General features: G+C 44.3%; 1 protein-coding gene across 1 annotated transcript in view; it reads right to left on the bottom strand.

Moving 5' to 3' along the window:
• Positions 1-223: 223 nt before the first annotated feature.
• The window catches only part of SRRM1 (serine and arginine repetitive matrix 1), a 68,655-nt gene continuing 41,896 nt past the window's right edge, over positions 224-26,982 (bottom strand). Inside the window, exons 11-18 of the mRNA XM_073615467.1 lie at positions 21,922-22,008; positions 10,368-10,509; positions 10,219-10,260; positions 9,244-9,348; positions 8,570-9,040; positions 8,282-8,474; positions 1,540-1,752; positions 224-1,227 (exon numbers count right to left, since the gene is read on the bottom strand). Coding sequence (XP_073471568.1) covers positions 1,123-1,227; positions 1,540-1,752; positions 8,282-8,474; positions 8,570-9,040; positions 9,244-9,348; positions 10,219-10,260; positions 10,368-10,509; positions 21,922-22,008 — 1,358 coding nt within the window. The 3' untranslated portion in view covers positions 224-1,122. The remainder of the gene's footprint in view (positions 1,228-1,539; positions 1,753-8,281; positions 8,475-8,569; positions 9,041-9,243; positions 9,349-10,218; positions 10,261-10,367; positions 10,510-21,921; positions 22,009-26,982) is intronic.

The following is a 26,982-nucleotide window of genomic DNA, read 5'->3' as shown; positions in this document are numbered from 1 at the left end:
ACTTGTCATGCGACTTTGCAGTCCCAAGTCAAAGGAAAAGTCGCACAAGTGTGAAAGGGGCCTTAGCTGTGCGCACATTTCTAAAGGTTATGAACATCTCTGTTGTCAAACTAATAAAGCTACATAAACAGAATTGCCTGTTTGTGTATACATACCATACAATACGAATTGATTGATACCTGTCTGAAAGAATGTAAGCAAAGAAAATGAGGCGAGACCCAAACCCTTAAAAAAAACCTTTAATAACATAGTCATGAAATTCCAGTGTTCCAAGTTATCTTTTCAAATGAAAAAAACTTATCCACAACACTGTGGTGAAAAGGACATTTGATGAATACAACAGACCCAGAGGTAAACTTGTTTTTTTTTTTTTTTTTTGTGGCCACATACAAAAAAGGTATACAGAGCAACAAAGCCGAATTACACCACAACTGTTACCCCTTACATACTAATGTACTGCATTCACCTCCTTAACCATTACAAATCAGTATGCTCTTCACATATGGTTATGAAAATAAATGGCCTGTAAAATTTATTCAATCTGGAAATAAATGGCAAGACAATGGAAGATATTAAAAGCACACATCAGGAAAAAACCTGTTTTAACGCATCAAAATTTCATTCCTGACAGAACAGGAATGAACTAATACAGTAAGGGGCCTAAGACTGCACAGTCGAACCGCATATTTTGCAGCTGCAGTTGTCAAACTCCTTGAGTCACGGTGTGGATGATTTATAGGATAACAAAGCAAAACTTCTTCTATTAACAATTGGAAAAAACTTCCGTGCAATAAAGGAAACCCATCATGACAGAAATTCAAAGGCTGCCAGTTTAGACCACCTGAAAATGCCAGTTGCCAGGCTGTCATGCTGATCCTTTAGATTGAGTATGGATTGGAACAAGTATGCACAAGTGCAATTAGAGGAACATCAGAACTTCTGATCTGCATGCTTGCTTTTAGTTAGTGACTCCAGAGGTACAGCACAAAAAAGTCTGGCAACCAGGATTTTCAGTAGTCAAAGCAATGGCAGACAAATGTTTCCTTTCAGCCATCTGAGAAAAAAAAAAAAAAAAAAACCTATATAAAATTTACATTATTGTAACTGGAAAGCGAACAACCACTAGGGCTGAGGGGAAACCTGCGCTTTTCTCATGGAACGCAGAGCCTTCTCTCGTAAATGCTTCTCCAGATCGTCTAGATTTCCATCGCCATCACTTTCAGTCTCCTGGTGGGGGGGAAATGTACAGGATTTTTGTTTAGGGAGGTACACGCCCGGCATCAGCAGAATTTTTATTACGCTGCAGCAGAAGACAGAAAAGGAGGCAGAACAGTGATTTGCTACCGAAACTTGGTAATGGGGCTCCCTTATGTCTCCCACCCCCATAATTAACAGCGTCTACAGGGTACAGCATATTCTTATATGCAGACATGGCCATAAGTTTCAGGAACCTGGGGAAATGCAAGTTTCGGGAGCTGGATGGATTTTGAATGGTAGGGTGCGTAATGTGAAGCCTCAGCAAACATGCGCCTGCCTCACCTTCTTGGCTTCAATGTCTGCATCAGGTTCACCAGGTTCTGGAGATGCAGGAGATGCTGGAGATGCAGGAGATGGAGGAGATGCAGGAGATACAGCAGCTGCAGCCTTCTCTTTCTTATGTTTTTTGTGTTTCTTGTGCTTCTTCTCCTTTTTGTGTTTCTTGTCCTTTTTCTTCTTTTTCTTTTTACCTCCACCACCATCTTGATCAGAGGTCTACAAAAACAAATAGAATACTTAAAATGCTGGCTCTGTGTCAGGTCTCTGTAAACATTTTTTTAAATCCAAAAAACTTATTGGAAAATGAAAAGGCATGCACAGAGGTAAGAAAGATGATATCAATTCAATATTTTTCAACACATGAAATTACATTCAACACTAAGGAAGGATATGAGTTACAGAGCATCCATAGATGGTAAACAAAGACTGGCATTTGAAGTGCTCAGTGTCTCAGAATAGTGACAATGGATCAAATAAACAAAGTACTTTATCTATAATGCAGCTAATCGGTTTACTACCAGTTCTTCTGTACAAGCAAATGCAACATTCAACCAACAATCCCATATTTTGTGGTAATTGGCAGGGAATTTTCTATGTATATATAAAACTTTTTTTATAAGGTAAGGACTGGTTGACAGCCAGTCATTTAGTGTAGGTGGGGAGGTCTGTAGCCATACCCTTGCTATCATCAATCTGACCACAGTTTCTCCTGTAGGAAAGTGTGTTGATAATGATTGTTTTCTTGACCAGGTAATATTTCCAATAAACACCACTTAGGGCAAAGGGTCAAGGGGGAGCCCATGCGATCATGCAGGAACTGCACAACCTGTGTCCAGTAACCTTAAATGATCGGGCATGTCCATAACAAGTGGTAAAACGTGCCCCCAGACTCTCCACATCTGGGACAAGAGTCGTTGTGGTTCTGTTTATATTTAGATTAATGGATAGGAGTAATGTAGGATTTGTGAAGTCTATCAGATAGCTTTGGGGAGACCAGTTTACAAGATGCAAGAGCATCCTCCCAGCCCTCGTCCTCCAGCTCCCCCACGCCTACCTCCCACCTTGTTTTAAGCTGGAGGGTCAGCTCTGCCGCTGTAGGTTGGAGCAGGCAGCTGTAGGGGTGTAGTTCTCAGCTTTTTAGGGTCAGTGCCCTGAGAAATCTCCAGTGGATACAATGGAGCTATATCAGGAATGGATTCTCCAAAATAAGTATGCAGTGCGTGGTGAAGCTGGAGGAATTGGAAGAGCATAAAATTAGGCGTAATTAAACGTCAGTTTGAGATCCTGAAATGACCTAACTCCATTGCTATCGAATACCTGAAAGAGAAATACAACCCCACAGGCAAGCCACAGGTCCGGATCAGGGATGTAGTTCTGGGAGAATAGGGTTGTTCCATAGTGGCCAATGGACATGGGAGCTTTTAGTTTGCCTAGCGTGATGTCCCATATTTTAGAGTGGTGATAGACCATACCCCGCTGACCCCCCAAATACATTAATTCTTGAGTGCATCCAAGTAAGATTTGAAAGGGGTGTACAGTCAGACTAGGGGCTCCTGCGCATGCTAAGGCTATGTAATGGTCCTTGTCATCCTAAGTCAGATAAAAGAAATGGGGGAGCTGGGTGGCAATATAGGACTGGAGATTGGGAAGCGGAGTACTCCCCTATATCAGTAGGGTTTTTTTAGGGTCCGCCAGGAGAGCTTGTGTCTCAAATGGCTCCATACAAAAGAATGAAGGATAGAATCCATTGATTTGAATATGAGAAGTGATAAATAAACAGGACAGTGCCAAAATATGTAAAGAAGTTTAGGTAGCAAAATAATCTTTACCAAATTAATACGTCCCATAACTCCTAGCGGGGGTCGAGACCAAATTTGGGTTTTCAATTTGAGCGTGGTATATTCAGAAGGGGGCCGACTGATTTGAACACCCAAATATTTGATTTGACTTGTGTGTAATAGTGGCAAATTGGCCTGGTGGGCAGTCCAATGTCTAATGGGAGAATCTGAGATTTATCCCAGTCGATCCGAAGACCAGAAAACACTCCAAATTGTTGAATGAGGCCCAAGGCCGTTGTCAAGGAACTAACCGCATCCTCCAGATAAAGCAACATGTCATCAACGTATAAGCCAATTGTCTCTATCAGGGTTTTCGGTTCCTGCTTGCAGACCTCTAACGTCTGGGTGAGCTCTAAGAGCCATCGCCAGTGGCTCCACGGCTAGGGCTTAGAGCAACGGGGATAGCGTGCAGCCCTGGCACGTCTCTACTTAAGGGGAAGAAATCAGAGATCTTACCGTTAACCTAGATCCTAGCAAGGGGAGATTGATAGAACAATTGTACCCATTTGATAAATTTGGGGCCAAACCCATATCTATTCCCATTCGACGGAATCGAATGCCTTAGCAGCATGCAAACTTACTAGCACGCGAGATCCTACATTATCATGCGTCGCCTGTAGGTTCATAAAAAGCCTCAAGTTGAAAGCAGTGTTTTTATCTGGCATAAAGCCGATTTGGTCAGAGTGGATCAATTTGAGGATTACTTTGTTCAAGCGCAGCGCCAAAAATTTAATTAATTTTAATTAGGGAAATGGGGCGGTAAGATTCAGGGGACATGAGGTCTTTACCAGGCTTAGGAATATGTATAATTAAAGCCTCTCTCATAGAAGTGGGGAGGGTAGAAAGATCAAAAATGGCTGCAAATAGTTCCCTCAGCCGAGGAACCTGTGTCTCTAAATTGGGTATAAAACTCTAGTTGGAGGCCGTCGGAACGCTGGCTTTTGCCAGGTGCGCAATAGCCTCATCAATGTCATCAGTAGTAATCGAGGCCTCCAATGGGGTGGGTCTGGGAGAGGACATGAACAGGTTGTAGAAAGGCAGCTACGTCCGTAGAGGAGTACAAAGTCTGGAAGAAGGAATGGAATTCTTTAAAAACTAGGTCTACGTCAGTTATACAAATGTCCAGAGGAATCTCTTAAAGAAACCACAACTGGTGAATTATGGTTTAGGTGTGCCAAGTATGCGAGTAACTTGCCTGCACATTCCCCATGTTCGAATATTCATTGTTTACAAAAAAAAAAAAAAAAAAAAAAAAAAAAAAAAAAAAAAAGGATTTGTTGTTTAGCTTTATCGAGATGAAGGGAATTAACCAGCCTGTACTTTCATGGAAGAAACAGTTTCAGGTGTGGGATTAAGCTGAAAAGCATGTTCTAGGGATGCTAAGTGTTGTTCAGTCTAACAATCAGCTTTGAGGTGGTCTTATACCTGGATATGCAGGTAGTTAACATTCTAGCATGCCATTTAAAAGGATTCCCACACAGCCCCACAGGACGCAGTGCCCCCATTGGTGCTAAAAAAGTATGTCCATTCAGAGTTGAGGGCTTCAATGTCCAGTAGTGTGGAGAGCCAAAAAGGATTCAGCCTCCAGACACCAGCTGAGGGTGAGGTCTGTAAGTTCAGGGTCACCCAATACAGGGAGTGATCAGATAATATCCGTACCCCGAAACCCACTTCCCCAACCTGGGCAATAAAGGTGTGAACACAAAAATGTTATCAATACGGGACATAGTGGAGTGAAAAGTAGAAAAACAGGCGTACCCTGAGGAGTGGAATAAGCATCCAAATGATGTGAAACGCGTTAGCGGTTTACCACCCTGTACTTCTCTGCATTTGCCTGTATTGTTGGATTTTACTTTAATAAAGATGTCCTTATCCCGAAGTGCGGCTATCCAGGATTTCTTCTTGTCTCACTTCTCTCCAGGGCTTTGATGTTCCTTCTCGAGTCCTCTGAATACCCCCCCCCCCCCCCCCTCAAAGTCGGTATCAGCGTCTCCTCCAGCCGAATCTCTCTACACATAGCACCGTGTTATATGAGAAGAGGAGACATGGTGAGGAGCATAGTGACCTGTGCTGTTCTCTCAAATGTACACAGTGCTATGTGTAGAGAGCATACCTGTGTACAGTACATAGGAGGGGAGACGGAAAACTCCCCCACACCTAAAGTGACCCCCGATATGTCCCCAGAGTCTCCTTTATTGTACATACAAATCATCCCTCTGTCACTGTACTCCTGTACAGCATGTGATGGCCCTGCACAGCATGTGATCCTGTAATACTCCACTTACAATGAAGGAAACATTGTTATAGGGGTACTAGGTAATAAACCAATTATGGGGGAGCAAGGCTCTGTCCATGTCTGAGGAACTATGTGCTTCAGTATGACAATACAAGTAGATGTGAATGGAAGGTTTCATTGTCTCATAACAATCCAGATAGTCAATAAAAGGATCCATTCACAATGTTAGCTCTGATTTTTTTTCATTTTACTATACCAGTAATGCATGGAATGCCTGTGTGCTCTCACATCCATATGTGTATTCTGCTTTACAAATATATTGTTTTCACTCTGGTAGATAGTAATATGTAAATTACATTTACACACACAGAACTACCAGTGACTTCCCCCACCTTAGTCATTGAAGGAAGTGCTCTCATCTCTGCCGACTCTTCTGACCATTGAAACATGCTGTGGGGGAGAAGAGAGAGGGAGAAAGAGAAGGGAGGGGGAGCAGCTACACTCTGAAGTCTCTGAACGAGCAAAGAGGTCAAGCAAAATGACAGTAAAGTGGGTGGATCCAGACTCCAGAGCCAGACCATTGTCGGTATGATGCTGTATGACACTCTGTAGCCCCTCCCACAAGCATTTAGTTCAATTTTAACAGAATTGGGGCACTTCTGAGAGGGCGGGAAAGATTTTTTTTTTTTTAGCCATTAACAGCTCACATAGAATAGATGTAAGCAAAAAAAAAGGAAACCCATACTTCTCTTTTAACCAAAACAACAAATAAACAAGAAAAAAATAAAGTGAGATGTAAACACAGGACCAGCAGGAGCCAACACAGCAATACAAGCTGGGTGTTGACAAAGACTGGCAAACTGGCCAGGGAAACCAATCTTGAACTGTGAATAGGTACCATAGGGGAACACAGAGTACCAATACAAAAAAGTCAGTAGGGGGGGGGGGTGAATGCTCGCTGAAGAGCGCATGGAGGCATAAGAAGCCATGTCTCTGGTGATGGCTGTATAAGAAGTAAGGCGAAATACACAAAACGGGAAAAACATAAGCAACCCAGATGGAGAACACCGAGATTCACTCGAGAACAGCCTCAGGTTCCTGAAAAAAGTGTACTTTGTCATCTCCCACCACCCGGAGGTGAGTGGGATACAGCATGGTATAGGATACGTGTTTGACTCGCAGTTGGTGCTTGGCTTCGGTGAATTGGCGGCGCTGTACCTCTGCCGATAAATCGGGGTATACTGCCACCCAACATTTCTGTTAGCAGATTACCTTTTTCTCGGGTGAGTCTGAGAATAGCTCCCCGGTCTCTAAAGTTCATAAACTTGGCTATGAACGTGCTCGGAGGGGCGCCACAAGGGGGTGGTCTGGCTGCCAGCCTGTGGGCCCGCTCCACTACAAAGGATGTAGAGAAGGCCTCCCTCCTATATGTGGTGGTAAGCAGGTTTTCCAGAAAGAATGGGGTGTCTTATCCCTCCACTCCCTCAGGAAGGCCCACGAATCGCAGGTTACAGCGGCAGAGCCTGTTCTCCATATCATCCTGCTTCTGTATCAGAGAGTGTAACTGATGCTGGATCTCATCCTCCACGTGGCTAATTCTCCTTTCTGACTCTGAAACCTGCTCCTGCAGTCTGTGAAAGTCTTGGCAGATAAGAGAAATATCCACCTTTACTTCTTCAATTTTGGATGTCAGAGGTGTGGCAGGCAGCAATCGCGTCAAGTACCTTAGCTGTATCGCCAGTAGCTTGCACTGTCTCCGTGGGAGGAGCGGCGTAATCTTCCTCCTCTGCTCCACATTCCTCATGACGGAACTTGTCCAGCCTGGCAGTGGCTCCGTCGTACGTTTTGGGGGAGACATCGGTAAATTAAAGCAGAACTTCACCTTAAAGGGGAGGTTCGACTTAATGTCCCTCTGCGTCCTCCTCTAACACTTTTGGGCATTTTTGTTGGGGACGGGGAGTTGGGGGAGGTAGCTAGTTCTGTTGGCTTCAGGACCATCACACAGCACGGCTTGCGCACATGCAGTGGGAGGATAGCTGTGAAGCTGCAAGAGCCGGCTTCCCACACTAAACATGCCAGCACCTAGAAGACTGGCCCGGGTGAGAATGTAGCTGGATCCTTGGCAGGTAATTGTCCCTTTATTAAAAGTCAGCAGCTACATTATCTGTAGCTGCTGACTTAATTTTTTGCAAGCTGACTGAAGGCAAGCTTTAATTTTTTTTTAGACAGATTATGAATACAGCAACCTTGTCAATCCCTTAAAAAATAAAAAAAACAAAACAAACAGCACCTCTATTTGGAGTGACTGACAGAAGTGTCAGATGTCTGCAACCCTCACCACATGCTGTGTCCTGCATGGGTGTAGTGAGAGGATGGAACCACAGTGCACAAAAGGAGACACAGGCATCTGAAATTTCTGGAGGCGATGAATGAGTCCAACAGGAGCTACTGATCATGATATAATAAACAGGCATGCCCTCTAGTACACAATAAATAGACCTGCCCTCTCGTGGCACAACAAAATTCACCAAGGATAACAGAAAAAAAAAAAAATGGTCATAGCTCTTCTAGTTTACACTGTGGATTTAAGTGGCTTAAAAGACCCCACAAGCAGTTTTCACTTCTGTATTTTAGAATGTAGGCGTTTTTTTCGGCAGTGCAGCTTAGATACCTGAACTGGAGATGGGCTGGGTGTGGCACTCTTGGTCTTCTTAGCAGGTGCTGGAGCTGGGGACCAGTTGCCAGATTGAGAACGAGATCTAGACCGGGATGGGGGGACTACTTGTTTTATGGGAGCTGGCTCCGGGGACCCAGAAACAGATCGCGATGATGAGCCTCCTGCAGGCTGTGGACTGGGAGATTCCCTAAGATAAAAAGCAAATATTAATATATATAGTTCAGAGTGAATATTTACAGAATAGAATGTTTATACCGTAAAAAGAATGAGCCAAAAAATTACTTTTTAGGTTTCTTAGGTTCTGGAGTCCTTGATACTCGTCTAATTGGCCTAGTGCTTGGTGAAGGGGACTGCTGCCTCCTGGGAGGAGATGAGGACCCTCCTCTCCTGTGAGTTGGAGGACTCTCAGAGCTTCGAGCTGCTCGTGGACGTGGAGAAGGTGAAGAACGTTTAGTCTGTGGTGGGGAGCGGGTTTCTCGCCCTGACCGGCTAGGAGAAGTTCCTTTACGGTGTTTAGAGGATAGTGATGGAGAACGCCGCTTTCCTCCAGGTGACCCTTTATGTTTTTGTGGAGGTGAATGTGATACTCTGCGCTTTGAAGGAGGAGGAGATTGTGATACTCGACGTTTTGGAGGAGGCTGGGGCAGTGGTGAAGAAGTTCTTCTTTTTGGGGGTGGAGAGGGGGAGTATCTTCTTTGAATGGGTGGCGAGTACCGTCTTTGAGTAGAGGAATGCCTGTGAGGTGATGGAGATCTATTAAATAAAAGAAAAATGTCAAACTCCATGAAATAAGGTATACTGACAAACATTAAGAAAAAAAAATTAATTGAAACAATTACTTAATCATTTATATATATATATATATATATATATATATATATATATATATATATATATATATCTCTCTATCTATCTCTATCTCATCATAATAATTACAGTTTCTCTTATAACCTTACCTGCGCCTTTGAGGAGATGGAGATCGGCGCCGCCTGGGAGGTGGAGCAGGAGAAGGACTGCGCCTTCTTCGGGCAGGAGGTGGAGTTGGACTCCTCCTTCTTCTGCTGTAGAAGTGAAAAAACACAATAATTGTTCCGTTTACAAAAAAAAATGCAGCAGTGCTAACTTATATAAATCTTCAAAGTGTCTATAAAGTCAATACATTTTTTAGTCTAGGGTAGAGTGGGAAACAGTTAAAACCCCTTTCAGTTTATTTTTCTCTTGCTGTCTGTATCCCAACGGGGAGATTTCACTTCACTTTCTGTCCCAGAGACAGAACAGAAAGCAGGATTAATAATTTGCAAAGAATGTCCAATTTAAATTGAGAAGAGATAAAGACAATAACAATACTAAAATAAAATGGAGGAGCCAATGAAATTACCCAAGGCTCAAGAGAATGCAGAGTAAAGAACAAACCATTTAGTGAAAATTAACCTTCCACGCAAATGGGCATATTGGCTATTATTGCTTGCTGTTTAGGAAAATATTAAATACAAAGTTAAAGAATAAGTTCACCTTTAAAAAAAAATAAATAAATAAATGCACATCTTTTTGCGGGTAAAAAAAAAAAGTTCATTTATTATATATATTTTATTTTTTTTTACTAGGAGGCTGGAAATCGCTGCACCCATGATCAGCAGATTGCAGGTGCAATGCAGGAAGAAACAATGAACAGAGTTCTCCCATTCACAGAACTCTGAATGAATGACGTGGCCAGGTGGGCAGAGCCATTTTTAAAAATTTTATTGCGACAGTGAGTTCGGGGAGAAGATCGAACGGTGGGTTGGGGAGAGGCTGCAGCAGTGCAATGATGGAAATACTTTTTATATATATATAAAAAAACAAAAAAAAAACACAAAAGAGTGGTGGTCTGCTCAGTCACTAAAAATTACCTACACCTGCAGCAAGATGACAATAGCCATGCCTAAACCAACCTTTTAAGAAGAGGTGACTGCCACCTTTTCACAGTCTGCATCCTGACAGCAAAAAGGAAATAAACAGTTTCAAGCTCATTATAACCTAAAAAACAAATTAAAATGTGCATTCTGCGAAAAAAAAATAAAAAATTATATATAAAAAGTACCGTGGAGATGGATCCCGAGGTCTCTTCTTTGAAGGTGAAGGGCTTCTTGAGGTTGAATGCCTGCGCCTTCTGCCAACCTCTCCATTCTTTACTGCAATGCGCTTTGGTCTCTCATCCTCTGAAGAGGAGGATGATCCAGAGTCTATAAAATTGCAGAAATCAGACTTCAATCACAATAACTATAAGACAAATAGAAGATAGTCACATATAAATCAAGGTAATTTTTTTTTTCAACCTATCCCTGGACAAAAAGACCTAAGGCTTGCACTGTTCTGGGGATCATTACAGGAAGCCAATTCACTTTACCAGCTTTCAGGGTTTCATAAAAATAAGGCTGACTCCCTGAGACCTTGCAAGAAGGCTTTACTTTTTAAAAAAAAAACAAAAAAAAAAAAACAGATGTAATGTAGTTTTGCATGTGCTTGACAAGCATATAATGTCATGTGCTCCAACTTGCACATACACAATACATCAATGTTGAGAGCTGGGGGTATGACCAGTGCTGTATTTTGGCCTAATATAGTGATCCATGTTAAAAGTTTATTAAACATTCCTCATTTAGTGATAGTTCATGTACTGCTAACTTTGCAGTACATAAACTTTCACTGGATGTAGACTGTTAATGAATTTGCATTGATTTCAGCATGTGCCAGTGCGTCCATTAAGGGTAGGGCCGGGAGATTTTCTTATCTTCGATTCGCGATTCAAATCGAGTTCTTTTTTTTCTTTGGAAACAGCGGCGGTCCTGAGGTGCTGCGGGCATGAGCTTTTAAGCGAGGCCGCGGCCTCGGCCTAGTCTGCGGCGTCCGGCCTCGCCTAAAAACTCATGCCCGCAGCGCCTCAGGACCAGTGCGGTGAAAAAAAAAAAAATCTAAAAAAAAAAATCTAAAAAAAAAAATCTAAAAAAAAAAATCGATTTGCTTAAATTTTGAATCGATTTGACCTCTCAACTCGATTCAAGATTTAAATTCCCCAGCCCTAATTAAGGGACGCACTGGCTCCAGCAACCCCCCTATATGAATGGATAGATTCATGCATTGAATCTATCCATGGCCACCGCCACCACCCCCTATTCAGGCGTCCGGCATCTTTTCTGGCGCCGGGTGCCTGAATTACAGCGGCGGGGGTGTATTTTTGAACACCTGATTAGAGCCATAAGCTCTAATAGGCTTCAAAAAAGGTGAGCTGCGAGCACAGAGCATTGCGCTCGCAGTTCACCCAGGTGTGTTAGAACACCGAATTAATATTTGCTGTTCTAACACTGAACCGCCTCTCCGCCAATCAGGAAGTGCAGGCATGTTACCCATCACCGAATTGGCTGAAACGACAGGTGCTGTGATTGGACGCCTATCAGGAGGAGGGGAGGAGACGCATGGAGGACACAGCTCGTCGCCATCACCCACTGCCCCACGAGATAGGGTAAGTGCCGGGCAGACAGCGTTATCATTTGACGGGGCACAGCGAGGCCGCATTTGACGGGGCACAGCGAGGCCGCATTTGACGGGGCACAGCGAGGCCGCATTTGACGGGGCACAGCGAGGCCGCATTTGACGGGGCACAGCGAGGCCGCATTTGACGGGGCACAGCGAGGCCGCATTTGACGGGGCACAGCGAGGCCGCATTTGACGGGGCACAGCGAGGCCGCATTTGACGGGGCACAGCGAGGCCGCATTTGACGGGGCACAGCGAGGCCGCATTTGACGGGGCACAGCGAGGCCACATTTGACGGGGCACAGCGAGGCCGCATTTGACGGGGCACAGCGAGGCCCCATTTGACGGGGCACAGCGAGGCCCCATTTGACGGGGCACAGCGAGGCCCCATTTGACGGGGCACAGCGAGGCCGCATTTGACGGGGCACAGCGAGGCCGCATTTGACAGGGCACAGCGAGGCCGCATTTGACAGGGCACAGCGAGGCCGCATTTGACAGGGCACAGCGAGGCTGCAACACCTGTCGACACCTCAGCTGATTTTTTCGGATTGGCTCTCGGGTTTTGCCACCGTCATTCATGGTAAGGGAAACCGTCTGGTTCCCTACTGCACATGTGCGAAGCGCGTTGCGCTTTCTGAATGGCCCAGTGAAGGAAGGAGGCCAAACTTCAGAGGGGGTGGCGCAGTCTCCCAGACCGGTGAAGCTGCTATACGATGTCTCCTAGTGGGTGATTGCCGGACTCCAGGTCAGTAGGACCAGGTGTGATGGGGAGGGGGTTCCAGTGTAAGTTTAACTTACAGATTTTCTGTAAAGGTGAACTTACACTTTAAAAAGACTGAAGGGCAAGGAGTGGTAGCATGGACATATGCAAGTGTGATTGTTTAGGTACACCAATTCAGATTGCCATTTTCTATAGGAGGGGGGCTCTTAAAGGTAACTTTCACAGGTGATGACGATAAACTGTGCGGAATGGGCATGAACGCGAACTTACTCTATAATTAATGAAAAAAAAAAAAAAACAGGATTTTTTTTTATCATACTTGCCTGTAAAATCCTTTTTTTTCTTTTTTTTTTTTTAATACATCACGGGACACAGAGTTAGGCTACTATTCCTTACTTATTGTGTTATACGCCATCTTTAGGTGAATGGACATTGGTAGACCACAGGTCTTAGACAGGAAGTCTGCCCCTATATAACCCCCCTACTATACAGGAAGTACTTGAGTTTTGTAGCAAGCACCAAATTCCCAAAAGAGGGGAGGGACCTATGTGTCCCATGATGTATTCAAAGAAAAAGGAATTTACAGGAAAATACGACAAAAAAAAAAAAAAACAATTTTCTTTAATCATACATCATGGGACAAAGAGTTAGGCTATTATTCCTTACTTACTGGGATGTCCTAGAGCAATAGCCTTGAGGGGAGGGGGACACCCTGCCAAAACAAAGCAAAATAGCCATCACACTTTATACAGCAGCCTGTAGTACACAACGGCCGAAAGCCTGCTTTAACATCCACCTGATTAAATCCTGTAAAGGTATGCACTGAAGACCAGGTAGCAGCCTTACAAATCTGAGCCACAGATACCTGATGGCGAAAAGCCCAGGGAGGTTCCCACACCCCTGGTAGAATGAGCCTTACATTTCAGACTATAGGCCTAAATGACCAATTGGCAGACCCAGTGGGCAATGGAAGCCTTGGAAGCTGCCTGCCCCTTCTTGGGTGCTTCTGGCAAAATAAAAAAAGTAGTCCACAGATCAAGACAAATAAAGTCTGACTTCACGTACTACGTCTAAGGAATGCAGTAATCTCTCGCTGTGAGATCACTTTTAAATCTGTGGCAGGAGAGGCGCCCCCACCCCACCCGCCGCTTACCAGAGCCGTCGGTAGCGATCGGGTCCTCTCCCTGGCTTGGTATGGAGATGAGTGAGGGGAAGATTGCCCCCACCCGTCTCCATACCAGTGCAGGGCGGAAGCGAAATTAAAACATCACTTCCGCCCACAGCTCTTAAAGCAACATTTTTTTTTCCTTTTATTGCATTTTAGTGTAAATATGAGATCTGAGGTCTTTTTGACACCAGATCTCATATTTAAGAGGTCCCGTCATGCTTTTTTTCTATTACAAGGGATGTTTACATCCCTTGTAATAGGAATAAAAGTGACTTTTTTTTTTTTTTTTTTAACCATTTGCTGCCTGCCCACCATCATATGACGGCGCAACTGTTATCCTGGGCCGCCATCATATGACGGCAGCCCTTCCACGTCCCCCAGGGGTCCCGGTGCACGTGCCCGGCAGCCGCGATGTCCGCCGGGCACCCGCGATTGCCCGGTAACCGAGCAGGACCGTGGATCTGTGTGTGTAAACACACAGATCCACGTCCTGTCAGATGGGAGGAGACCGATGGTGTGTTCCTTGTACAGAGGAACACCGAACGGTCTCCTCCCCTTGTGAGTCCTTTCCCCCCACAGTTAGAATCACTCCCTAGCAACACGATTAACCCTACAGCGCCCCCTCCTGGTTAACCCCTTCATTGCCAGTCACATTTATACAGTAATCAATGCATTTTTATAGCATGGATCGCTGTAAAAATGAGAATGGTCCCAAAAATGTGTCAAAAGTGTCCGATATGTCCGCCGCAATATCGCAGTCACGACAAAAAACACAGATCGCCGCCAGCATACGCTTATTGCAATATTTTTACCAAAAATATGTAGAAGAATACGAATCGGCCTAAACTGAGGAAAAAATTTGTTTTAAAAAAAAAAAAATTGGATATTTATTATAGCAAAAAGTAAAAAATATTGTGTTTTTTTTCAAACTTGTCACTCTTGTTTTGTTTATAGCGCAAAAAATAAAAAACGCAGAGGTGATCAAATACCACCAAAAGAAAGCTCTATTAGTGGGGAAAAAATGATAAAAATTTCATTTGTGTACAGTGTTGTATGACCACGCAATTGTTATTGAAAGTGCAACAGCGCTGAAAGCTGAAAATTGGCTTGGGCAGGAAGGGGGTGAAAATGCCCTGTATGGAAGTGGTTAAAGAAGAGTGTAAAAATAAAGGCAAAATAAAATTTTTTGAATGCGCCCCGTCCCGCCGAGCTTGTGTGCAGAAGCGAACGCATACGAAAACTGTGTTCAAACCACACATGTGAGGTATCGCCATGATCGGTAGAGCGAGAGCAAGAATTCTAGCCCTAGACCTCCTCTGTAACTTAAAACATGCAACCTGTAGAATTTAAACGTCGCCTATGGAGATTTTTAAGGGTAAAAGTTTGTCACCATTCCACGACCGGGCCCAATTTTGAAGCGTGACATGTTGGGTATCAATTTACTCACTGTAACATTATCTTTCACAATATAAAAAAAAAAAAAAAAAAAAAAGGGCTAACTTTACTGTTGTCTTATTTTTTAAATCAAAAAAGTGCGCTTGTAAGACCGCTGCGCAAATACGGTGTGACAAAGTATTGCAATGAACATCATTTTATTCTCTAGGGTGTTTAGGGTGTTCGAAAAATAAAATATATATTGTTTGGGGGTTCCAAGTAATTTTCTAGCAAAAAAAGTTTTTAACTTGTAAAACACCAAATCTCAGAAAGAGGCTCGGTCTATAAGTGGTTAATGTGAGCTATAAACTGTACAACTCAATTGAAAAACAAACTGAAATATTTTAGGGGGGGGGGGGGGTGTTTGGTAAGTAAAAATAAAACAATGTGGTTGCATAAGGCCTCATGCACACAGACGTTTTTACAGCTGCTTTTTTGAGCTTTTTTTTCAGCTTAAAAAGGCCTGTCTATGTTAGTCTATGGCTTCATGCCCACCTAGGCGTTTTTGAGCTGCAAATGGCATAGGCGTTTTTAAGCTGTAAAAAAAAAAACCAGGACCGGTGGGTTCAGAGAGACGTTTTTCAGCTGTAAAAACGCTCTAAGGCTGATAAACGCTCAAAAACGTCATCCACCAACGTTTTTAACGTTTTTGATCCATTGAAAAAAAAAAATTTTTTGAAAAAAAAAACGCTAAAAACGCTAACGCGGAAAAACGCTCAAAAACGCTATTGCAAAAACATTAAAAAAAGCTGAAAAAAGTTTTAAAAAAATCACTGCAAAGATACTGGCGTTTTCATAAAGTTATTTTAACAGCCTGTGTGCATGAGGCCTAATTGTGTACACCTTCTTATAACTGGGGATGTAGCGGTGTTCAGAATTAAGCACTCACATTCAAACTCATGTTAAATAGGAATCAGTACACACCTGCCATCATTTAAAGTGCCTCTGATAAACCCCAAATACAGTTCAGCTGTTCTAGTAGGGCTTTTCTTACATTTTCTTAGTTGCATTCCACAGCAAAAGCCATGGTCCGCAGAGCTTCCAAAGCATCAGAGGGATCTCATTGTTAAGGTATCAGTCAGGGGAAGAGTACAGTCAGGGGAAGGGTACAAAAGAATTTCCTAGGCATTAGATATACCATGGAACACAATGAAGACAGTCATCAAGTGGGGAAAATATGGCACAACAGTGACAATGCCAACTGGACATCCCTCCAAATTTGATGAAAAGACAAGAAAACTGGTCAGGGAGGCTGCCAAGAGGCTTAGAGCAACATTAAAAGGAGCTGCAGGAATATCTGGCAAGTACTAGCTGTGTGGTACATGTAACAACAATCTCCCATATTCTTATGAAGAAAAAACTCTTTAAGTACGACTACATTTTGCAAGAACACATCGGAAGTTTCCCAAAAGCACATGGGAAAATGTGTTATGGTCTGATGAAACCAAGGTTGAAGCTTTTGGCCATAATTCCAATAAATATGTTTGGGGCAAAAACAACACTGCACACCACCAAAAGAACACCATACCAACAGTGAAGCATGATGGTGGCAGCACCATGCTTTGGGGCTGTTTTTCTTCAGCTGGAACAGGGGCCTTAGTCAAGGTAGAGGGAATTATGAACAGTTCGAAATACCAGTCAATATTGGCACAAAACCTTCAGGCTTCTGCAAGAAAGCTGGACATGAAGAGGAACTTCATCTTTCAGTATGACATCGACCCAAAGCATACATCCAAATCGACAATGGAATGGCTTCATCAGAAGATGATTAACGTTTTGGAATGGCCCAGCCAGAGCCCAGACCTAAATCCCATTGGAAATCTGTGGGGTGAGCTGAAAAGGGCTGTGCATAGGAGATGCCCTTGCAATCTGACAGATTTGGAATGTTTTTGCAAAGAAGAGATAGACTCATACCCAAAAAAAGACACTGTGCTGTAATAAAATCAAAAGGTGCTTCAACAAAGTATTAGTTTAAAGGTGTGCACACTTCTGCAACTAAATTTTTATTTTTACTTCCCTCCACCTAAAAGATTTCAGTTTGTTGTTCAGTTTATAGGTCACATTAAAAAGGTGGGAAAAGTTCTGAAATGATTTATGTTTGTCTCATTTTTTTAACATCTCACAAACCTGACATTTTAACAGGGGTGTAGACTTTATAGCCACTGTAGATCTCAAGGACAGATTGGTGACCTAATGGGAGGAAGCAAACGAGTTGCCCCCTGCATATAGGTTCGGACCAGCGAATGGGAGGCTAAAGGCCTTTGGAAGAATACGGACAGGGCCGAAATCTGACCCCTGATTGTACTCAAAGCCAATCTGATTTCCACAGCCGACTGTAGAAGAGAGAATTCTTCCAATCACGTATTTCCGAGGATGACATTTTCTAGTTTCACACCAAGCAATAAAAGTCTTCCAGACCTTACAACAGATCCTCCTAGTGACCGCTTTCCTGACATTCACTAGGGTAGACACCACTGGTCCCGAGATACCATGATCCCTCAACACCCTGGCTTTGATAGTCATACCATCAAATTTAGAGACTTTAAATTGGAGTGGAATATCTCATGATCTCTGGTAAAAGGAATCCCTCTTTCCAAATCCTGAGCAACAAATGTGGAAGGAGAGGGATGGGGGGGGGGGGAAGCATAAACCAGGGAGAACTGGCTTCATGGAACTATTAGCGCATCTGCTTTGATTGCCAGAGGATCCCCTGCTCAAGACACAAGCTGATGTAGCTTGTCGTGGAACCTGGTTCCCAGTAGATCGACATCTGGCCATCCCCCAGAACACGTTCGGGTGTAGGGACCATTCCCCCCCCGGCAGATCTGCTGGCGGCTGAGATAATCTGCCTTCCAGTTCTCTACCCCCTGGAAATGGACTGCCAATAGATCCGGCACACGTCCCTCTGCCCAAGCTAATGTGTGGTTCACCTCCTCCTAAGTTCACCGGCTCCTGGTACCGCCTTGGTGGTTTATAAAGGCCACTTTGCAGTGGCATTGTCAGACTGAACCCCGATAGGGCAGTCCTGAAGACGTACTATCCGCAACTTCAGGATGTTGATGGGCAGGCTCTTCTCCACCCTTGTTAATCTCCCCTGAGCTGTGAGCCCCTCTAGGGTCGCTCCCCCACCGAGAGACTGCCGTCTGTGGTCAGCACTCTCCAAGACATGAGGAATAATCTTCCCTTTAAAAAGGTTCTGATCCTGCAACCACCAGCTTAGGCTTAAACACACTCGGGGAGATAAGGACATGGGGTAAAATCCAGGGCTTGCACTCTCCTGTTCCAAGCCGACAGGACGGCGTGTTGTATAGGCCTGGAATAGAACTGGGCATACGGAACTGCCTCGGAGGACACCACCTTTACCAGAAGACTCATACAGAGCCGAATGGAGGGTTGTCTGGTGCCGCTTACCTGACCGACCTTATCCTTCAGAGCACAGATCTTTACGGGTGGCAAAAATACCCTTGCCTGGACCGTATCTAGGATCAGACCTAAAGACTTCAGACTGTGAGCTGGTCTCAAGGCTGACTTTTCGGTATTTATGACCCAGCCCAGGCTTTCTAAATGCCACACTGTGCAGGCTATGCTTTGTTCTAGGGCCTGCAGTAAGTGATCTCTGAGCAGGAGGTCGTCCAGCTATCCGAGCACCAAAATTCCCTGGGCCCTTAAAAGACTCAGTACTGGTGCTAGGACCTTTGTAAACACCCGGAGTGCTGTGGCAAGCCCTAAAGGCAGCGCCACAAACTGGAAATGACGCTCCTCTACTGCAAATCGCAGGAACCTTTGAAGAGGTTGAAAGATAGGTATGTGTAAATACGCTACTACCGAGCGGACTGACTCCATCCGAAAGGACTGGATTAATAGATGCTGGTTCAGGGATCTTAGATCCGAAATGGGCTAGTATCCCAGTTTGGTTTTTGAACCCTGAACAGGTTTGAATAAAAGCCTGCACCCCTTTCGGATACAGGGACCTGTATAATCACTCCCCGATGCACTAAATGATCTAGCGCCTAAAACAAGTATTTTTGGAGGATCCAAAGGAACGCTGGATCTTAGAAACCTCTGAGGAAAACCTGCAATTTTGGCTTGTAAATGCATACTGTCAAGGTGACCCCTTGTCCTGAACCACTGTTCTCCAAATGTCCACAAAATGAAGGAGCCCCCCCCCACCCAATAGAGTGGGGGTGTCCCCTCAAAAGGAGGGCTTGGTGCCAGGTTTAGAAGAGTTTTGGGCCCAGGGTTGCTTCTGGCCCTGGTGGCGGCGGAACTGCCTTGGCAATGAGAAATCTGAGGAAGCGGTCCCTGAGATTTTAAATGAGGGATGCCTGGTCCTTCTCTTCACAGGAAGTAGAGAGCTCTTCCCTCCGGATCTTTTGGATATATTTGTCCAAATCATCACCAAACAAGCGTTCCCCATGGAAGGAGAACCCTGCCAACAACTTCTTACAGGGAAGCTCAGCTGACCAGTTCTTAAGCCCACAGAAGTCTGCGCATATGTACAGACAGGAGAGCCAAACGAGAGACTTGCTGTATCGAATACTTGAAGGGATCTAGAAGCAAAAGCTTGAGGTATATTCTGTCCTACTTTCAGCAGGATCATCCTCCTGGTTAGGCCTGGAGGAGAGTTTTCAGCTGCCCAGTTTTGTGTGTGTGTGTGTGTGTGTGTGTGTGTGTGTGTGTGTGTAAGCTTCAGAATGGCAAAGATGTTTTTATTACAAATTGAGCAGACTGCAGTTCCTCTTTAAGGCCCCATTCACATTTGAGCGTAGCGTTTGCAGGTAGAAAGTCGTGCGTTTTTGCCACGTTTTTGTACAGGTCAAAAAGGTCACCAATGTAAAAAGCAGAAAAACGCTCAGATCTGCCTAAAAAAAAGTTCCAGAACTTGTTTGAGCTTCAGGCGCTTTGGAGTGGAGATGATGAACCATCTCCATAGAGAATAATTGATTTTTTTTCCTCTCCTGCGTTTTGTAGCTTCAGGCTTCAAACTACAAAACGCTCAGGTGTGAATGGGGCCTAAGGACTGGCAGACTCCAATTGCTGTGACAGCTGGCTGAATAGCTGAACTGGTCAAAGAAAAGGAAGCCCTATACCATTTGACCACTGGGCACTTAAATCCCCTTCCTAACCAGACCAATTTTCAGCTTTCGGTGCTCTCACACTTTGGATAAAAATTACTCAGTCATGCAACATTGTACCCATTTGAAATGTCTGTCCTTTTTTTTCACACAAATAGAGCTTTCTTTTGGTGGTATTTAATCACCACTGGGTTTTTTATTTTTTGCGCTATAAATCAAAAAAAGACTGAAAATTCTGTAAAAAAAAATTTATTGCAGAGTATTGGCAGAATGTGGGCACTGAGCAGCGCTGTGGGCTGGATCTATAGTGCCCACAGCGCTGCAAACGATCTCTCCCCCTCTCCTCTCACACTGTACAGAGAGTGGAGGGAGGAACCGGCGTCATGACATGGTGCCGGTTTGTTTACAAGCGATGCTCCGTCATTTGACGGAGCGATCACGTGGTAAATGGTCGCAATCAGCTTCTGTTTACCGTCATCCGCCGGGTCACGGATGTTCCTGGGTGCATGCCCCAGGGGGCGTGCGGGAGCGCGATTCTGTGAGGACGTCCCACGGACGCCCACCCAGAATAAGCCGACCGCGTTGCAGCTGTCTTTCGGCTATGGCCCAGTTGGCATGTGGTTAATAGTGACTCCAAGGTGCAAGGGTAAAGCCTGTGCAGCCTGAGGAGGACTCAGAGACCCCAAAGAGGACCAGGTGGGCTCCGTAACCTCTGCAGGAGGTAACCTAAAGGCAAAATGAACCATCTTGGTAAAAGTCTGGATCAAAAGCCTCTGTGACCGAGAGGCAGATACCAACTGGACATCTTTTGGCCCAGATTCCTCAGAAGCAGACTCATCTGCCTGACCCTCCAAAGAATCCTTAGCATTTAGCTCTTCCCCTTCATCAACCCATTCCTGCTCCAAGTTGGGAGGATCAGGGGAGGGGGATCTGTCATGCTTCTTGCCACCCTGCGATATGGAGGCAATCATGCCAGCAATTCTGTACTCTAACCCGGCTAGAGCTGAGGACAGATCATCCCCGGTGAGAAAGGCTGAAACAGCAGCCCTGGCAGTAGGCACAATACCAGACATGCGCAGCGGCTCAGATTGCCTGGAAGCCTCTGATCTCTCAGGGGATACAACACTACAGTTTCGACTAGGCTCCTCAGGAGCTACTGACGACACAGATGTGCCCTTCCCTGTAGTGTTAGCCCTGCTCCTCTTTTTTGAAGACATCACAAGACCTCCCTAGAGCTACAGCGCATGCGCAGCTTTGTGTGCGCCTGTTCTGTGTGGCAAAGCAGCGTTCGCCATGGCTGACAACACAGCCGTGAACTCTTGTGCGCTATGCATACCGGCAAAACCTTGCAGGATTCCTTGTGTCTTCTTTGTGAAGCTTGGGTACCATTTATTTTAGCATTCAAGCTTTACTTTAAATGGATCCGATCGGTCAGCCCTTTGATTCATTTAATGACCGTTCTTGGGACTCAAGACCTGGAGCTCGAGAGAGCTCAAACATGCCCATCCACCTTGCAGACACTGGTAAAAAAACACAAGTACATTCTATATGGAAAGGGTTATATAGGAGCAGACTTCCTGTCTGAGAACTTTGGTCTACCAGTGTCCCTTCACCTAAAAATGGCATATATAACCCAGTATGGAATAATAGCCCAACTCTGTGTCTCATGATGTATGATAAAGAAAAATGAAATTTGTGCTAAACAAAATAAGATGGAATTCATACCAGAGGACGACTGTTGGTTCTGTCTTCTGTACTGACGACGCTGCTGTACCGAATCTGACGCTCCCATTTTGCCTCCTTTTTCATCATCTACAAAAACAAATTCTTAACTTAAAGGAGAAGTAGGGCCAAAGTAGGGGTCTTTTGGCCCTACTTCTTTGGGTTAAAGGAGCGTCTTTAGTTTTGCACTCCTGTTACCCAGATTCACCTGTCAGCCAGTCCAGACTTTGGAGGGATCTCAACTTTATTTCTGGCATTTACCCAGATGCCTGAGCGACAGCTGGCTCAGCTGCTCAGCGTGCTGCGGAGAAACTGAGCTAGCTACTCCAGCCCCCTCCACAGTCTGGTGCTCCAGTGAGCGCTGGAGGGGCAGTGCAGAGAGCCAGTACCTGACAGTAACCGGCTCTCTGCTCACTGAAGACGGAGAACTGAACAATCACCGGTCTTAGAGAGACAGGGGACCGATTCTGCATACACCTAGGTAAGTACTATTGACTTATTTTGAAATCCTGCACTTTAAAGAAAAAAAAACACTACACATTAGTGTTTCTCAACCTTTAAGTCATGGCGCCCTTTAAAAGTCTTTTCAGTTTCGAGGCACTCCAATTGCTAGGGTTCACATTACTGCATGTCGAGAAAGCACACAAAATCGCATGTTCCCAACACACAAAGGCTCTGCTCTATAGCAGGCATGTGTGAGGCCATTTATTAATGCTACCTCCACACATCAGCCAACAGCATGTTTTCACACAGGCCAAACCGCATGGTGTCACAGCACCGGGTACATAGACTTAAGGCAGCTCACTAAAATGAATTGACTGCCCTACATGCAGTTACACAGATGTGAACAAAGCCTAAGGGCATGTTCATACACAAGGCTGGGGGGCAGTAAAACCATGCAGTTGAGGCACATTTTTACCAAAACAGGCAATGATGAGGCAACATATCTCCTCCCCACCTGTCAAATAACTCAGAAAAATGATCTGCGTGAGGATCGCTTTTCAGAGGAGCAGTAGTCCTTTGCGGCTGTTGTGAATAATCACTAAAAATGCTGTTAGATCGTACAGAGTTAGGGGTCAGGATTAAAAATAACACACATACATACACACATAGCATTTAAAAAAACTGCATTACTGTAGCTGCACCCTAACTGCCAGGTACTGCACTGTAGGGGGAGGGAGAAGGTTAGGACCCAGGAACACAGCTCCCCCTGCCACTGTTCTGCACTTATTGTCCCGATCAAGCTTGCGCTGTGCCAATTTACAGTTCGGCAGAGCAGTGGAAGTGCGACCTCAGCCTCTCTCAACCAGGAAGCTGCAGCACCTCCGACAAACTTAGACAGAACTGTAAAACAAAAAAAAAAAAAAAGAGAGCGCACCAACCTTGTGCATTAGCCAAGTGGTATTTATTGAAATCAAAAAAGAAGGAAATATACTCACAAACAAGTGAATAAAAGGCATATCAAAGTCCAAAACTGGATGCAGAGCAACCAGGCCACTGGGACTGTAAGCAGCACGCCAGAGAACCTTCCAGATGTCTGGCGCATTTAGAGGGGGGGGGGGGGGTCACCTCTTCTTCAGAGCCCATCTGTGATGGTGTATTGGCACATAATTATAGTAAATGGGTCTCATCACATGGTCTGCAGACCCATCCCATTAGTGGGTGGAGATGGGAGTGGTCAGAGAGCAAAGCATCCTAGTGCAAATTTGGCACATATATAGAAACAGCAATGATAATCAAAACAGTGTCAGTTGTAAGCATGCAACATAATCTTAAAACCAAATACAGTGAGCAGCAATGGCTAAAAATCAGCAAATGCTGGAAACAGAGCCCCCAAATATACAAAGTATTTGCACACACAAAAAACGCCCCCATAAAACACTTATTGTATAATAAAACCGTTTGTGTGTAACCCCCCCCCCAAAAAATGGATTCTGTTCCCTTAAAGCATGAACAACAGCACAGTGCTTGTGCTGTGTATTTTGGCCCCCTGTATCACCTGAAATACCTGGCTGATCCTGCCAGTTTCTACCTCCCCCTCTGTACACTGACCACAATATATCAGGGCTGCTAAGCCCTGACACTGTTGTCAGTGTACCTGCCTCCGTCATATGCTGCTATCTGCAGCTCTCCTGTGTCCTCCTCCCCGCCTGTCAACTCTCACTAGTGCCGCTCTGCTCCTCTCCCCACTGCTTCAAAACTGATTAAATCATCCCCTCTGTCACATAAAAAGTTGAGTCCTAGTGAAAATAATATATATATAAATAATATATATATATATATATATATATATATATATATATATATATATATATATATATATATATATATGAATGAGATTATATACTCTCATACTGGTCCATGGAAGTTCAACATGGCACCTCATGGCAGAGAGCTCTGAGGATCTAAAAAAAAATTGTTGCTCTACATAAAGATGGCCTAGGCTATAAGAAGATTGCCAAGACCCTAAAACTGAGCTGCAGCATGGTGGAAATAGACGTATGAGTGCTGCCAGCATTGCTGCAGAGGTTGAAGGTGGGGGGGTCAACCTGTCAGTGCTCAGACCATACGCTGCACACTGCATCAAATTGGTCTGCATGGCTGTCATCCCAGAAAGAAGCTTCTTCTATGCACAAGAAAGCCCGCAGTTTGCTGAAGACAAGTAGACTAAGGACATGGATTACTGGAACTATGTCCTGTGGTCTGATGAGAAAAAGATAAACTTATTTGGTTCAGATGGTGTCAAGCATGTGTGGCGGCAACCAGGTGAGGAGTACAAAAACAAGTGCGTCTTGCCTATAGTCAAGCATGGTGGTGGGAGTGTCATGGTCTGGAGCTGCATGAGTGCTGCCGGCACTGGGGAGCTACAGTTCCTTGGGGGGGACCATGAATGCCAACATGTACTGTGACATACTGAAGCAGAGCATGATCCCCTCCCTTCGGAGACTGGGCCGCAGGGCAGTGTTCCAACATGATAACGACCCCAAACACACCACTAAGACGACCACTGCCTTGCTAAAGAAGCTAAGAGTAAAGGTGATGGACTGCCCAAGCATGTCTCCAGACCTAAACCCTATTGAGCATCTGTGGGGCATCCTCAAACAGAAGGTGGAGGAGCGCAAGGTCTCTAACATCCACCAGCTCCGTGATGTCGTCATGGAGGAGTGAAGAGGACTCCAGTGGCAACCTGTGAAGCTCTGGTGAACTACATGCCCAAGAGGGTTAAGACAGTGCTGAAAAATAATGGTGGCCACACAAAATAGACATTTTGGGACAAATTTGGACATTTTCACTTAGGGGTGTACTCACTTTTGTTGCCACCGGTTTAAACATTAATGGCTGTGTGTTGAGTTATTTTGAGGGGACCGCAAATTTACACTGTTAAACAAGCTGTACACTCACTACTTTACATTGTAGCAAAGTGTTATTTCTTCAGTGTTGTCACATGAAAAGATATGATCAAATATTTACAAAAATGAGAGGGGTGTACTCACTATTGGGAGATTATATATATATATATATATATATATATATATATACACATACATACACACACACACAGTGGGGAAAATTATTTGATCCCCTGCAGATATTGGAAGTTTGCCCACGTACAAAGAAATGAAGGGTCTATAATTGTTATCATAGGTGTATTTTAAACGATAAAGACAATCTCAACCAATAATACAAATGTTAGAATATGAGTTACAGTTCTGTTATTAAAATAAGTATTTGATCCTCTACCAACCAACAATAATTCTGGCTCCCAGAGACCGGCTACAGTATGTGGTACACAGATTAGTTGAGTCAATTTAAGAAGGTTCTCCTAACGACAACTCATTATATGTATAAAAGACACCTGTCCACAGAATCTCTCTTCCATCAAACTCACCATCATGGGCAACACCAAAGAGCTGTCAAAGGACGTCAGGCTCACAATTGTAGACCTGCACAAGGCTGAAATGGGCTACAAGACCATCAGCAAGGAGCTTGGTGGAGAAGGAGACAACTGTTTGAGCAATTATTCGAAAACGGAAGAAATACAAAATCATCATCAATCGCCCTCGGTCCATGCAAGATTGTGTCTCACAGGGTAAGCATGATCATGAGAAAAGTGAGGGATCAGCCTAGAACTACATGGGAGGAGCTTGTGAATGATCTCAAGGCAGTTGGGACCACAGTCAAACAAACCATTGGTAACACAATACGTCACATGAAAAGATATAATAAAATATTTACAAAAATGTGAGGGGTGTACTCACTTTTGTGAGATACTGTGTATACAGTTGTGCTCATAAATTTACATACCCTGGCAGAATTTATTATTTCTTGGCCATTTTTCAGAGAATATGAATAACACAAAAACATTTTTACTCATGGATAGTGTTTGGCTGAAGCCATTATCAATCAACTGTGTTTACTCTTTTTAAATCATAATGACAACAGAAACTACCCAAATGACCCCGATCAAAAGTTTACATACCCTGGTGATTTTGGCCTGATAACATGCACACAAGTTGACACAAAGGGGTTTGAACGGCTATGAAAGGTAACAATCCTCACCTGTGATCTGTTTGCTTGTAGTGTGTGTGTGTATAAAAAAAGGTCAATGAGTTTATGGACTCCTGACAGACCCTTGCATCCTTCATCCAGTGCTGCACTGACATTTCTGGATTCTGAGACATGGGGAAAGCAAAAGGATCAAAGGATCTGCGGGAAAAGGTAGTTGAACTGTATAAAACAGGAAAGGGATATAAAAAGATATCCAAGGAATTGAGAATACCAAGCAGTGTTCACACACTATTCAAGTAGTGTAAAATTAGGGGTTCTGTTGAAACCAAACCACGGTCCGGTTGACCAACTAAAGTCTCATCCACAACTGCCCGAAAAAATGTTCGAGATGCAAAGAAAACCCCCAAATAACTTCAGGTGAAATACAGGACTATTTGGTGTGGCTGTTTCAAGAGGCACTTGAAGATGGGCTGCATGGTCAAGTCGCCAGAAGAAAGCTATTACTACACAAATGCCACAAAGTATCCCGCTTACAATACGCCAAACAGCACAGAG

This window comes from Aquarana catesbeiana, linkage group LG02, assembly GCF_042186555.1.
Source record: "Aquarana catesbeiana isolate 2022-GZ linkage group LG02, ASM4218655v1, whole genome shotgun sequence".
NCBI lineage: Eukaryota > Metazoa > Chordata > Amphibia > Anura > Ranidae > Aquarana > Aquarana catesbeiana.
The sequence above is the reverse complement of the archived record's forward strand: the minus strand, read 5'-3'. Positions and strand labels throughout refer to the sequence as shown.